Raw genomic sequence first — 13,256 nt, 5'->3', positions numbered from 1 at the left:
AGATACCCTTTTTCAGGTTAAACCATTTCAAAAAGGACTGATAGCTATAATTTATAAATGGTTATTGAATTTACGAAAGGTATCTAACGATAAAATTAAAGGTGCGTGGGAATTGGAATTTCGAGAGTCACTTTCAGATAATCAATGGGATAAAATTTTTCATTTGGTAAATACTTCATCTATTTGTGCCCGTCATTCCTTGATACAATTCAAGGTAGTACATCAGGCACATATGTCAAAGGATAAATTAGCCCGTAGTTTTCCCAATATTAATTCTATTTGCAACAGATGTAATATTGAGGTGGCTACTTTAACTCATATGATTTGGTCTTGTATCAAGATAGATAATTTTTGGAAAGATGCCTTTAAAACTTTGTCAAAAGTCTTGAATTTGGACCTACAACCGAATTTATTTACAGCAATTTTTGGGATCATTCCTGTTTCCACTCAACGGATGATAGCTTTTACAACCTTATTGGCTAGGAGAGCCATTTTGCTTAAATGGAAGGATTCTAATCCACCTACTGTTTTTTATTGGCTTTCCTCCATTATGTCCTGTCCAAGTTTAGAGAAAATAAGAAGTCCGACATTTGATACATCCTTTAAATTTGAAGAAACTTATATTAAATTTTATTCAATATTTTCATATGGTTTGATTTACTGCTCTTCCAGTTACTTTTTCGAAACTTTGGATTTGATCAGAAAGTTTCTCTTTCTTCTTGCTTTTACTCTCAGTATGGGCTGCCCAGCCCCCTTTTTTTTCTTGTTTTTTTTTAACCTTTTTTTTTGTTTATAGAGAATAATGGGGTTCTTTTTTTTAGAGAGAGAGAGATATATATATATAAAATTATAAACCTTTCTTTATCTTTTTTTCTTTTTATGAAATGATAAGGGGAGAATTGATTATCTTAATTTTTATTATATATTATTAGATTAATACTATGTATGATTTTGATAATGTTTATTTTACCTTTATATGTATTATTAGCGATATAGATATTTGAGATAATTTTCCTCTTTAAAAATTAATAAAAAGATTGATAAAGAATGACATAAAGTGAGTGATAATCAACTCAATTTTGATATGGGTCTCTATCAGTGAGTAAGAAGGGGTCACAGTGTGGGGAATCGTGGTTAGGAAAAGTGGGGAAGGGAGAGAGGAGGGAGTGGGAAGCACCAGAGAGACGTTCTGTAATGATCAACAAACCAATTGTTTGGAATCACTCCCCTCCCATGGTGCTCCATCCTCACCATTCCAAACATCCTTTGTTCCCGCCAGATTTACAAACTCATTCTCCGCTCCACATTGACAAATGCAAAACAGTGCCTAACACTTATGCACAGTACTGTATATGACAAGCAGTAAAGAGGTTGACACCATTTCCTGTGGCACACCACTTGTTACAGGCTTCTAGTCATAAAGGGAACTCTCTACATTACCCCATTCTCCTTTATCAACCTGACTTCGGATCCAATTTGGCAACTTAGTAAATTTTAAATAATAACAGAAAACACTGAAGTAATAAGCAGCAAGGAATGAGGATCGGGAGAATCGAAGGCAAGAGTCTATGATACAGAAGAGATCTGAAAATACAGGTACAGATAATCTTAACTCAATAAAGGTGAAAAAAGATGGGGTACCGCAAGGCTCAGTGCTGGGACCCCAGTTGTTTACAATATATATTAATGACTTGGATGAGGGAATTAAATGCAGCATCTCCAAGTTTGCGGATGACACAAAGCTGGGTGGCAGTGTTAGCAGTGAGGAGGATGCTAAGAGGATGCAGGGTGACTTGGATAGGTTGGGTGAGTGGGCAAACTCATGGCAGATGCAATTTAATGTGGATAAATGTGAAGTTATCCACTTTGGTGGCAAAAATAGGAAAACAGATTATTATCTGAATGGTGGCCGATTAGGAAAAGGGGAGGTGCAACGAGACCTGGGTGTCATTATACACCAGTCATTGAAAGTGGGCATGCAGGTACAGCAGGCGGTGAAAAAGGCGAATGGTATGCTGGCATTTATAGCGAGAGGATTCGAGTACAGGAGCAGGGAGGTACTACTGCAGTTGTACAAGGCCTTGGTGAGACCACACCTGGAGTATTGTGTGCAGTTTTGGTCCCCTAATCTGAGGAAAGACATCTTTGCCATAGAGGGAGTACAAAGAAGGTTCACCAGATTGATTCCTGGGATGGCAGGTCTTTCATATGAAGAAAGACTGGATGAACTGGGCTTGTACTCGTTGGAATTTAGAAGATTGAGGGGGGATCTGATTGAAACGTATAAGATCCTAAAGGGATTGGACAGGCTAGATGCGGGAAGATTGTTCCCGATGTTGGGGAGGTCTAGAACGAGGGGTCACAGTTTGAGGATAGAGGGGAAGCCTTTTAGGACCGAGGTTAGGAAAAACTTCTTCACACAGAGAGTGGTGAATCTGTGGAATTCTCTGCCACAGCAAACTGTTGAGGCCAGTTCATTAGCTATGTTTAAAAGGAAGTTAGATATGGCCCTTGTGGCTACAGGGGTCAGGGGGTATGGAGGGAAGGCTGGGTTCTGAGTTGGATGATCAGCCATGATCATAATAAATGGCGGTGCAGGCTCGAAGGGCCGAATGGCCTACTCCTGCACCTATTTTCTATGTTTCTATGTTTCTATAATGGGAATTGGTGTGGATACTATAGACTGACTGGCCTCTTTTTTGTTGTATTAGCATAACATCAGAGAGAGATTATTGGACTCTCAAGAGCAGGGGTTCTCAACTTTTTTTTATGCCAATGGCCAATACCATTAAGCAAGAGGTCTACTGAATTCAGGTTGGGAACCCCTGTGTCAAAAGAAAAGGCTAATTTTAGTAGTTTTCATCATTCTCTTAAGAGACCCTCTAATCTTTCTACCTGATTACTGCAACTTCACTTCCAAGCTATAATACCATTTATAAAAAACTAACTTTGAATGTGTCTTGTGAAAGTTAAAGTCAAATGATATACCATCTTGTCAAAGCTCTTGTATCAACATCAGGTAAAAGTTTAATTAAGTTGTAATTATAGTTTTAATGTGTCTAATCCTCAGCACCTTAAGGCATCTCCACTAAGCAGGAGTCAAACCTTTGCTAGCAATTCAAATCTGAACCTTTTGTTATTCCAGTTGTTTTATTGTCTCTGATGCCCAAACCATTCTTAATATCTTCAATTCAAGACTGCTTTATGTCATTTTCTATACACAAGTGTAAAGGAGAATGAAATAATTGTTCTCCGGATCTGATGCTGGATTAAAAAAAACACAGAAGATGAAGATGAATAATAATTTAAAAACCACAATAAATATAAATACATAAGATAGCTTATAAATATATAGATTGGATGTCCATAGAGTGACACTCGGTTGTACATAAGGTGACTGCCAGGAAGTAATAAAGTAGTGGTGGAGTTAGCAGGTGGAAGCGTTGATCAGCTTTACTGCTAGGGGAAAGTAACTGTTTTTGAGTCTGATGGTCCGGGGTGGATGCTACGTAATGTCCTCCCTGATGAGAGTGTGGCAAACAATCCATGTGGGATCCTTCATGATGTCACTGGTCCTTTTCCAGCACCTTTCTGTGGATATTATACCCGTCCTTGATGATGGTACGCTGGTGCAAATGATGTGTTTGGCAGTTGTGACTACCTATTATACAGCCTTCCTGTCTGCCACAGTGCAGTTTCTATCCAAAGCAGTGATGCAGCTTGTCAGGACCCTCTCTAGTGGGCATCAGTAGAATGAAGTGAGTATAGATGTGCGAAGTCCAGCTCTCTTCAGCCTCCTCAGAAAGTAGAGGAGTCGATGAGCTTTCATGTGTCCTGCGACCATGAGAAATTGTGTGTGATGTGCGCTCCCAGGAGTTTGAAACCACTGTGTCACCAATGCAAGGTGGGTGAAATTGCTGCGAGTTCACCTTCACCTTTGTCTTGCTGGCATCAAGGAAGAGGTACCGGGCCCCTCGATCTCTTCCACCTGCTCTCTGTAGGCCATCTCTTCATTTTTGGTGATGGGCCCCACCACTGTTAAGTCATCGATGAACTTGTCAATGTGATTGCTTGGGTATTTGGCTGTGCAGTCATGTATGAGCAAAGTCTGCACACACAGCCCTTTGGGGTGGGGGGGCAACTGTGACACCTCCCTCCTGATGCTCTAAGCAATTTTTACATACACTTTGATGCACGCAACATAATGCTGGCCATGAAAGTTAACTCCTTCCCAGGTGAGCAGCCACTGTGTAACAGTAGGATATGTGAGAACGACTCTGCAGAGAGGCAACCCCATAAGGTGGCCAGGCCCAGACAACATCCCAGGCCAAGTACTCAGGGCAGTGCGCACATGAGCTCGCTGACATCTTCATGAATATCTTCAACACTTTACTCATTCAGGCTGCTGTCCCCACATGCTTCAAATCAGCCATCATCATCGCTTTATCAAAGAACTCTACACCTTCAGAATTAAACAACTACCAGCCAGTGGCATTGACACCAACCATCATGAACTGCTTTAAGTAGCTGATAATGATACATATCAAAAACTCCATTCCTGCCTTATTGGACACTCACCAATATGCTTACCAACAGCGAGCCCAACCCTCATAAGACCATAAGATATAGGAGCAGAATTAGGCTACTTGCCCAATGAGTCAGCTTCATCATTCAATCATGGCTGATACAATTTCCCTCTCAATACAGTCTCCTGCCTTCTTCCCATAACCTTTGACACTCTAACAAATCAAGAAATACCATAAGACATAGGATATGTTCCTTTCTTTCCATTAAGATAGAAGTTATCTTTATATGAGTTAATTGTACTGCTTGGCTGATAACAGTTCTAGAAAATTTTAAAAGGCTGACATGTCTCTAACTTTGCATATTAGTTTTGGAATATTATTACTAACATAGTCTTAAAATAAACTTTACAGTTCTTCCTTTGACTATAAGACCATAAAGCATAGGAGCAGAATCAGCCCACTCAGCCCAGCGATCCACTGAACTACCCTATATCAAAGCGCTGGCCCAATCCTCAAATACACCCTTGTAACTCCAACCCATATGCCCCTTTCCCCGTCACAACCCAACTCTCCTCCCCAAGGCCCAACTTATCCTGACCCTTGAGGTCCTTATCCATTTTGTAAATGTTGATCTGGCCACTTCGTCAATCTCTCTGACCCTCTCTACTCTGCAACTTGGGACTTGTAATTACCTGTATTTGGAGTATGTAAGGGTTTTTCGCTGTATAAGTGCTGCTTCAGCAATAACACGCTAAAAATTTTTCAACACCATGCCCTTACCTTTAGGCCTAAAGCTTAGCACCAATATTAACATACATGTCTAGACTCTAAAAAGTTCCTATTCTGTACCATTAAGTATGTATTAAAATCAGAAATAATACAAAATACAATTTTTTGGAGAAAAAGAAAGAATTATAAAGATTGATTGAGTACCAGTCAGGAACTCTATGCCAGTCTGTAAATATTCCGCCTGTGCACTGGGCGCCGCACTCAATCAGATGACCTGCAAGACTACATACCAAATAAAAACATGAAATTTAAACTTCAGGAAGTTCAGAAGTGTGTCAGAAACAAAATTTAGCACGCAGAATAAATGATCTAGTGAAATCAGTAAGGTAATGAGCACAATAGCTCTCTGCTGCTTCAGGCTTTTACTAAATCAAATTCTGATTGATGGTTGGCAAACCTTTATCCTCTTCCAGCTTCAGGATCTGTTGTGAAATTAATTTACGCAATCTTTGTGCATGGAACACAATGACAGATTCCACTCACAACTGACACAGTTCAGGGATCTCAATGAAGGATGTCAATAAGAATGATGTAGACAATAAAGAAGGAACAGGAATAAAAGTAGAGTTATACAATACCTATAAAAAGTATTCACCCCCCCCTTAGAAATTGTCATACTTTATTGTTTTACAACGTTGAATCACATTGGATTTAATTTGGCTTTTTTTGACACTAATTGTGATCACAATTCTATTTCCTTTACCATAGTCTTAGAGAGGGATAGGAATATACAAGCTAGGAATGCGTTTAATTGGAGTAAGGGGAAATATGAGGCTATCAGGCAGGAACTTGGAAGCATAAATTAGAAACAGATGTTCTCAGGGAAACGTACAGAAGTAATATGGCAAATGTTAAGGGGATATTTGCGTGGAGTTCTGCATAGGTACATTCCAATGAGACAAGGAAAGGATGGTAGGGTACAGGAACTGTGGTGTACAAAGGCTGTTGTTAAGTCTAGTCAAGAAGAAAAGAAGAGCTTATGAAAGGTTCAAAAAGCTAGGTGATGATAGAGATCTAGAAGATTATAAGGCTAGCAGGAAGGAGCTCAAGAAAGAAATTAGGAGAGACAGAAGGAGCCATGAGAATGCCTTGGCGGACAGGATTAAGGAAAACCCCAAGGCATTCTACAAGTATGTTAAGAGCAAGAGGATAAGACGTGAGAGAATAGGACCAATCAAGTGTGGCAGTGGCAAAGTGTGTATAGAACCGGAGGAGATAGCAGAGGTACTTAATGAGTACTTGGCTTCAGTATTCAATATGGAAAAGGATCTTGGTAATTGTAGGGATGACTTACAGCAAACTGAAAAGCTTGAGCATGTAGATATTAAAAAAGCGCATGCTTTTGGAAAGCATCAAGTTGGATAAGTCACTGGGACCGGACAAGATGTACCCCAGGCTACTGTGGGAGGTGAGGGAGGAGATTGCTGAACTTCTGGCGATGATCTTTGCATCATCAATGGGGATGGGAGAGGTTCTGGATGATTGGAAGGTTGCGGATGTTCCATTATTCAAGAAAGGAGTAGAGATAGCCCAGGAAATTATAAACAGTGAGTCTTATTTCAGTGGTTAGTAAGTTGATGGAGAATATCCTGAGAGGTAGGATTTATGAACATTTGGAAAGGCATAATATGATTAGGAATAGTCAGCATGGCTTTGTGAAAGGCAGGTCATGCCTTACGAGCCTAATTGAATTTTTTGAGGATGTGACTAAACACATTGATGAAGGTAGAGCAGAAGATGTAGTGTATATGGATTTCAGCAAGGCATTTGACAAGGTATCCTATGCAAGGCTTATTGAGAAAGTAAGGAGGCATGGGATCCAAGGGGAAATTACTTTGTGGATCCAGAGCTGGCTTGCCCACAGAAGGCAAAGAGTGGTTGTAGACAGGTCATATTCTGCATGGAGGTCGGTCACCAGTGGAGTGCCTCAAGAGTGCCTACTCTTCGTGATTTTTATAAGTGACCTGGATGAAGAAGTGGAGGGATGGATTAGTAAATATGCTGATGACACAAAGGTTGGAAGTGTTGTGGATAGTGTGGATGGCTGTCAGAGGTTACAGTGGGACAGTGATAGGATGCAAAACTGGGCTGAGAAGTGACAGATGGGAGTTCAACTCAGATAAGTGTGAGGTGGTTCATTTTGGTAGGTCAAATGTGATGGCAGAATATAGTATTAATGGTAAGACTTTTGGCATTGTGGAGGATCAGAGGGATCTTGGGGTCCGAGTCCATAGGACACTCAAAGCAGCTGCGCAGGTTGACTCTGTGGTTAAGAAAGCATATGATGCATTGGTCCTCATCAATCGTGGGATTGAGTTTAGAAGCTGAGAGGTAATGCTGCAGCTATACAGGACCCTGGTCAGACCCCACTCGAAGTACTGTGCTCAGTTCTGGTCGCCTCACTACAGGAAGGATGTGGAAACCATAGAAAGGGTGCAGAGGGGATTTACAAGGATATTGCCTGGATTGGGGAGCATGCCTTATGAGAATAGGTTGAGTGAACTCGGCCTTTTTTCCTTGGAATGACGGAGAATGAGAGGTGACCTGATAGAGGTGTATAAGATGATGACAGGCATTGGTTGTGTGGATAGTCAGAGGCTTTTTCCCAGGGCTGAAATGGCTAGCACGAGAGGGCACAGTTTTAAGGTGCTTGGAAGTTAGTACAGAGGAGATATCAGGGGTAAGTTCTTTTACCCAGAGAGTGGTGTGTGCGTGGAATGGGCTGCTGACGATGGTGGTGGAGGCAGATACAATAGGGTCTTTTAAGAGACTCCTGGACAGGTATATGGAGCTCAGAAAAATAAAGGGCTACGGGTAACCCTAAATAATTTCTCAGGTAAGGACATGTTTGGCACAGCTTTGTGAGCCGAAGGGCCTGTATTGTGCTGTAGGTTTTCTATGTTTCTATGTAATCAACAGAAAAAGACTCTTTCATGTCAAAGTGAAAACAGATCTCTACAAAGTGATCTAAATTAATTACAAATATTAAACACTTATAATCGATTGCATAAGTATTCACCCCCTTTAATATGACACACCAAATCGTCACTGATGCAGCCAATTGGTTTTAGAAGTCACGTAATTAGTTAAATGGAGATCACCTGTGTGCAGTCAAGGTGTTTCAATTGATTAGAGTAAAAATATACCTGTATCTGGAAGGTCCAACTGTTGGTGAGTCAGTATCCTGGCAAAAACTACACCATGAAGACAAAAGAACACTCCAAGCAACTCCACGAAACGGTTATTAAAAAACACAAGTCAGGAGATGGATACAAGAAAATTTCCAAGTCACTGAATATCCCTTGTTAAGTCAATCATCAAGAAAAGGAAAGAATATGGCACAGTTGTAAATCTGCATAGAGCGGGCCATCCTCAAAATCTGAGTGACTTTGTAAGAGAGAGACTAGTGAGGGACTCCACCAAGAGACCTGTGACAACTCTGGAGCAGCTTTATGAGGGAGTAGCAAAGAAAAAGCCACTGTTGATCTTTTTCTGTAGATTAGTGTCAAAAAAGTCAAATTAAATCCACTGTGATTCAATATTGTAAAACAGTTAAGTGTGAAAACTTCGAAAGGAGTGAATACTTCTTACAGGTATTGTATTTTTGAACGGAGAGCGGCCTTGAGCTGGTGGGGAAAACCAGCACTTTTGGAATTTCAAAGTTCAAAGTAAATTTATCATCAAACAATGTATATACATCACCATATAAAACCCTGAGATTCATTTTCTTACAGGTAATCACAGTAAATACAAGGAACACAATAGATTCAACAAAAGACTGCTCCTATAGAACAGGCAACAACTAATCTGCAAAAGATAACAAACTGTGCAAATACAAAGCAAGAAAAACAAAATAATAATAATAAATAAGCAATAAATATCATGAAAATGAGTTGCAGAGTTTATAGTGAGTCCAAAGGTGGTGGAAACAATTCAGTGATGGGCGAGTGAAGTTATCCCCTCTGCTTTAACAGTTTGATGATTGTGGGATAATAACTGTTCCTGAAACTGGTGGTGTAGGTCCTGAGGCTTTTAAACTTCCTTTCTGATGGCAGCAGTGAGAAGAGAACGTGGGCCTGGATCTTGATGATGGATTGCACTCCATGTAAATGTGCTGCTTTACTCTTGATAGACTGGGCTATATCTACTACTTTTTGTAGGTTTATCTGTTCGAGGGCATTGGTGTTTCCTTACCAAGGGTTATGCAACCAGTCAGTATAGTCTCCTCTGCACATCTACAGAAGTTTGTCAAAGTTTTAGATGACATACTGAATCTTTGTACTCTTCTAAGAAAGTTGAGACACTGCTGTGCTTTCCTTGTAATGGCGTTTACGTGCTGGGCAGAGGATAGATTCTCTGAAATGATTACACTGAAGAATTTATTTATTGGGATAAAGCATGGAATAGGCCCTTCTGGACCTTCTAGCCACATTGCACAGATTGAACCCCAGGCTAATCACAGGACACTTTACAATGACCAATTAACCAGTAGGTCCTTGGACTGTGGGAGGAAACCGGAGTACCTGGAGTAAACCCACGCAGCCACATGGAGAATGTACAAATTCCTTACAGGCAATGGCGGAAAGTTGCTAACCATCTTCATCCGATTCCCCAATGTGGACTGGCTCATGGATCTCTGGTTTCCTCCTCCTTGATGCCAGAAATCAGCTCCTTGGTTTTGCTGCCATTGTTGTCATGGCCAGATTTTCAGTCTGCCTCCTATCTGTTAATTCGTCACCACCTTTGCTTCAGCCAACAAACATGGTGTCATCAACAAACTCAAATATCACCATCAGAGTTGTACTTAGCCTCACAGTCATGAGTATAAAGCGAACAGAATGGGGTATTGAAGTTGTAGAGATGTTGCCAATCCAAACTGATTGGTGTCGGCAAGTGATAGAATCGAGGATCCAATTGCACAAGGAGGTATTGAAGCCAAGGTCTTGAAACTTATTGATTAGTTTTGAGGGGATGATAGTGTTGAATGCTGAGCTGTAGTCAATGAAAAGCATCCTGATATATGCATCTTTGATGTCCATAAGTTCCAGGGAGGTGTATGGAGGGATATGGTCCGTGTGCAGGTCAGTGGGACTAGGCAGAAAATGGTTCGGCACAGCCAAGAAGGGTCAAAAGGCCTGTTTCTGTGCTGTAGTTTCTATGATTTCTATGGTTGAGGGAAGAGCCAATGAGATAGCATCTACTGTGGACCTGTTGCTCCAAAAGACAAATTGGTGCAAATCCAAGTCACTTCTCAGGCAAGAGTTAATATGTTTCATCACCAATCTCTCAAAACTCTTCATCGCTATGGATGTAAGTGCTACTGGATGATAGTCACTGAGGCAGGTTACCATGTTCTTCTTAGGCACTGGTATAATTGAAGCCTGCTTGAAGCAGGTGGGTAGCTCAGACTGTTGAAACAACAGTTTGAAGAGATTGGTGAACACTCCAGCCTGTTGATCAGCAAAGGTGTTTAATACTCAGCCAGGTACCCCACCTGCACTGGGTACTTTCCAAGGGCTCACCGTGCTGAAGGATGCTCTCAGACTGGCCTCAGAATTTGGTGAACATAAACACCTTTTTCCCACTGGCACCGAACCGCATTGACAGGAAAAGCCACAAGTAAGAGATAAGACAGAAGATAGTACTGATATTTTGAGACATCAGTTGGTAGCAGTTGATTAAGAGAGATCTCGAGAGAATGTAAGGGAGGGGGAGGTGGAGAGAGAAATGGCAGCAGGTCCTGAATAAGCTAAGGAAGTATTCCTTGATGTTTAGTTTTTAGAGCCTACAGCATCAAACACTTTCAGCCCATGGTTGGAAGAAGGAAGAACTAGGTGGGGGTGGAGTGGGGTTGAGATAAGTTTAATATTGACTCCCAAATGTTCAAGTCAAAACCTATTACTCAGTTCAGTTTCCCATAATTTGGTTGAAAAAGCATAGCAAATGATATTATAGAAAAAAGGCATTGTAGAAGTTGTTATAGTATTTTTAACTTATGTCAATGGGTTGTATGCTTTGATTAAGTAACTGACTGGCTTATAAATGCAAGAATATTATTATCTGAACAGGGTACAATTTTGTTGAAATGTAGCACCCACACTCCTGCAAGCTATAGTGTTTATGTCTTTACAAATATATTTGTGAGAAACCATTTATCTAAACTCAGGAAGTATATATTTAAATTTCACACTATCTGGCAAAAAATTTTAAATTACTTATACCTTAATCAGTATTTAAGAGGGTAAAAGCCTGCATAATAAGTTTTCATTAATTATAACTTCTGAAAAAAATCCCTAATCCATTCACCAAAATCCTCTTACACTAAAAATTCAAATAAGCAAGTTAGTTCAATGAAAAAAGAACAAAGTATAATTATTTTTAAAAAGCAATAATATCCTTTGAACTGTAGAGGTGGGTGGTAAGTGTATGTTCACAAGAAAATGGAACAGAAGCACAAAAGTCTGAGATGAAACACAAAGTTTTACCTTCCAGCAGCCAACAGGTCAAATTCATTTTTTTTCCAGCCAAACTGCAATAAAAAGTGAAATTAGGATGTTAACAAAGCTAAATAAACCAAAACAAAATGAAGAGCAAAAAATGAGCAAGAATGGAGGAAAACTTATTCGAGTGATGTAACTTTTTAAAACAAGCAAGATCCAGATATAAGCTAATGATAATATCAAATTTTTCAAAAGAGCAAATCACAAAAATGTGCTTTTGAAACCAAGCACAAACTACTTAGTAATTTGTTGCAACTCTGTAACAAAACCTTTCAATTTTTATTATGCATTGAGGAGCCAACCAGGATAACTTGGCACACACAATAGCTACGGAGGACTTATGTAGAATGCTTTCCAATTAACAAATCCAAACAAAGTTTTGAAAAATTAAAATAGAAATCGTAAATGCCGGAGAATTAATCACTTCAATTTGAATTGGTTTGTGACTCCTCAGTAAAGTTCCTAAAGCAATGATTACATAACACAGATTTTTCACTGCTACTTGATTAAAAATTGGTTTTATTGTAGTTACCATTATTTCAGGATTGTGATGTATCAATTGCAAAATTAACAAGGCACTTCCAGTCTTTCCTATCCATTGAAATACTTTTTAAATATAGTTAATATACACCTCAACCATTTCCTGTGTTGGGACTGTAGTAATGGGAGATTGGATGGGCTGGGCTTGTTTTCTCTGAGTGATGGAGACCAAGGAGTGACCCCACAGATGTTTACATAACTATGAGAAACACAGATAGGACGAAACTCCTATCAGCTTCTAGCGTGTCCTCTTTCCCTCCCCCGACTTTCTTATTCCAGCATCTTTCCCCTTCCTTTCCAGTACTGATGAAGGGTCTTGGCCTGAAATGTTGACTGTTTATTCATTTCCACAGATGCTGCCTGATCTGCTGAGTTCCTCCATCATTTTGTATGTGTCAGTCTAAACAATGTTTTGTACAGCTGAAACATGACATCCCAACTCTTATACTCAATATACAGGTTTCCCCCACCATCCGAAGGTACAGCGTTCCTATGAAACGGTTCGTAAGCCGAAATGTCGTAAAGCGAAGAAGCAATTACCATTTATTTATATGGGAAAATTTTGTGAGCGTTCGCAGACCCAAAAATAACCTACCAAATCATGCCAAATAACACATAAAACCTAAAATAACACTAACATATAGTAAAAGCAGGAATGATATGATAAATACACAGCCTATATAAAGTAGAAATACTTTTCCATAATCATTACCGCACTGTTCTCCGTAGTGAAAATCTCATGCAAGCGCTGTCGGCAGAAAATCTCACGCAAGCGCCATCGGCAAAAACACAGTGCAAGCGCTCTCCAGTAACCTTTAAGCTATGAAGCTGCTGAATCATACCAAATAACACGTAAAAATACACAGCCGATATAAAGTAGAAATAATGTATGTACAGTGTA

At 39.9% G+C, this 13,256-nt stretch overlaps 1 protein-coding gene across 11 annotated transcripts in view; it reads right to left on the bottom strand.

The window, feature by feature from the left end:
* Window positions 1-13,256, bottom strand: part of LOC134345510 (uncharacterized) — a 267,873-nt gene that overhangs the window by 138,111 nt on the left and 116,506 nt on the right. For 9 of the 11 annotated variants that reach the window (XR_010017712.1, XM_063046270.1, XM_063046269.1 and 6 more), the window contains 2 exons: window positions 11,801-11,844; window positions 5,460-5,537 (listed from right to left, as the gene is read on the bottom strand). Coding sequence is in view for 10 of the 11 variants with exons in the window: in XM_063046270.1 (XP_062902340.1) it covers window positions 5,460-5,537; window positions 11,801-11,844 (122 nt within the window). In the remaining variant the exon portion in view is untranslated. The remainder of the gene's footprint in view (window positions 1-5,459; window positions 5,538-11,800; window positions 11,845-13,256) is intronic. The other 2 variants (XM_063046264.1, XM_063046268.1) reach the window with 1 other exon arrangement.

Source organism: Mobula hypostoma, chromosome 4, assembly GCF_963921235.1.
Source record: "Mobula hypostoma chromosome 4, sMobHyp1.1, whole genome shotgun sequence".
Taxonomy (NCBI): Eukaryota; Metazoa; Chordata; class Chondrichthyes; order Myliobatiformes; family Myliobatidae; genus Mobula; species Mobula hypostoma.
This window is presented reverse-complemented; position numbering and strand designations above follow the sequence as displayed.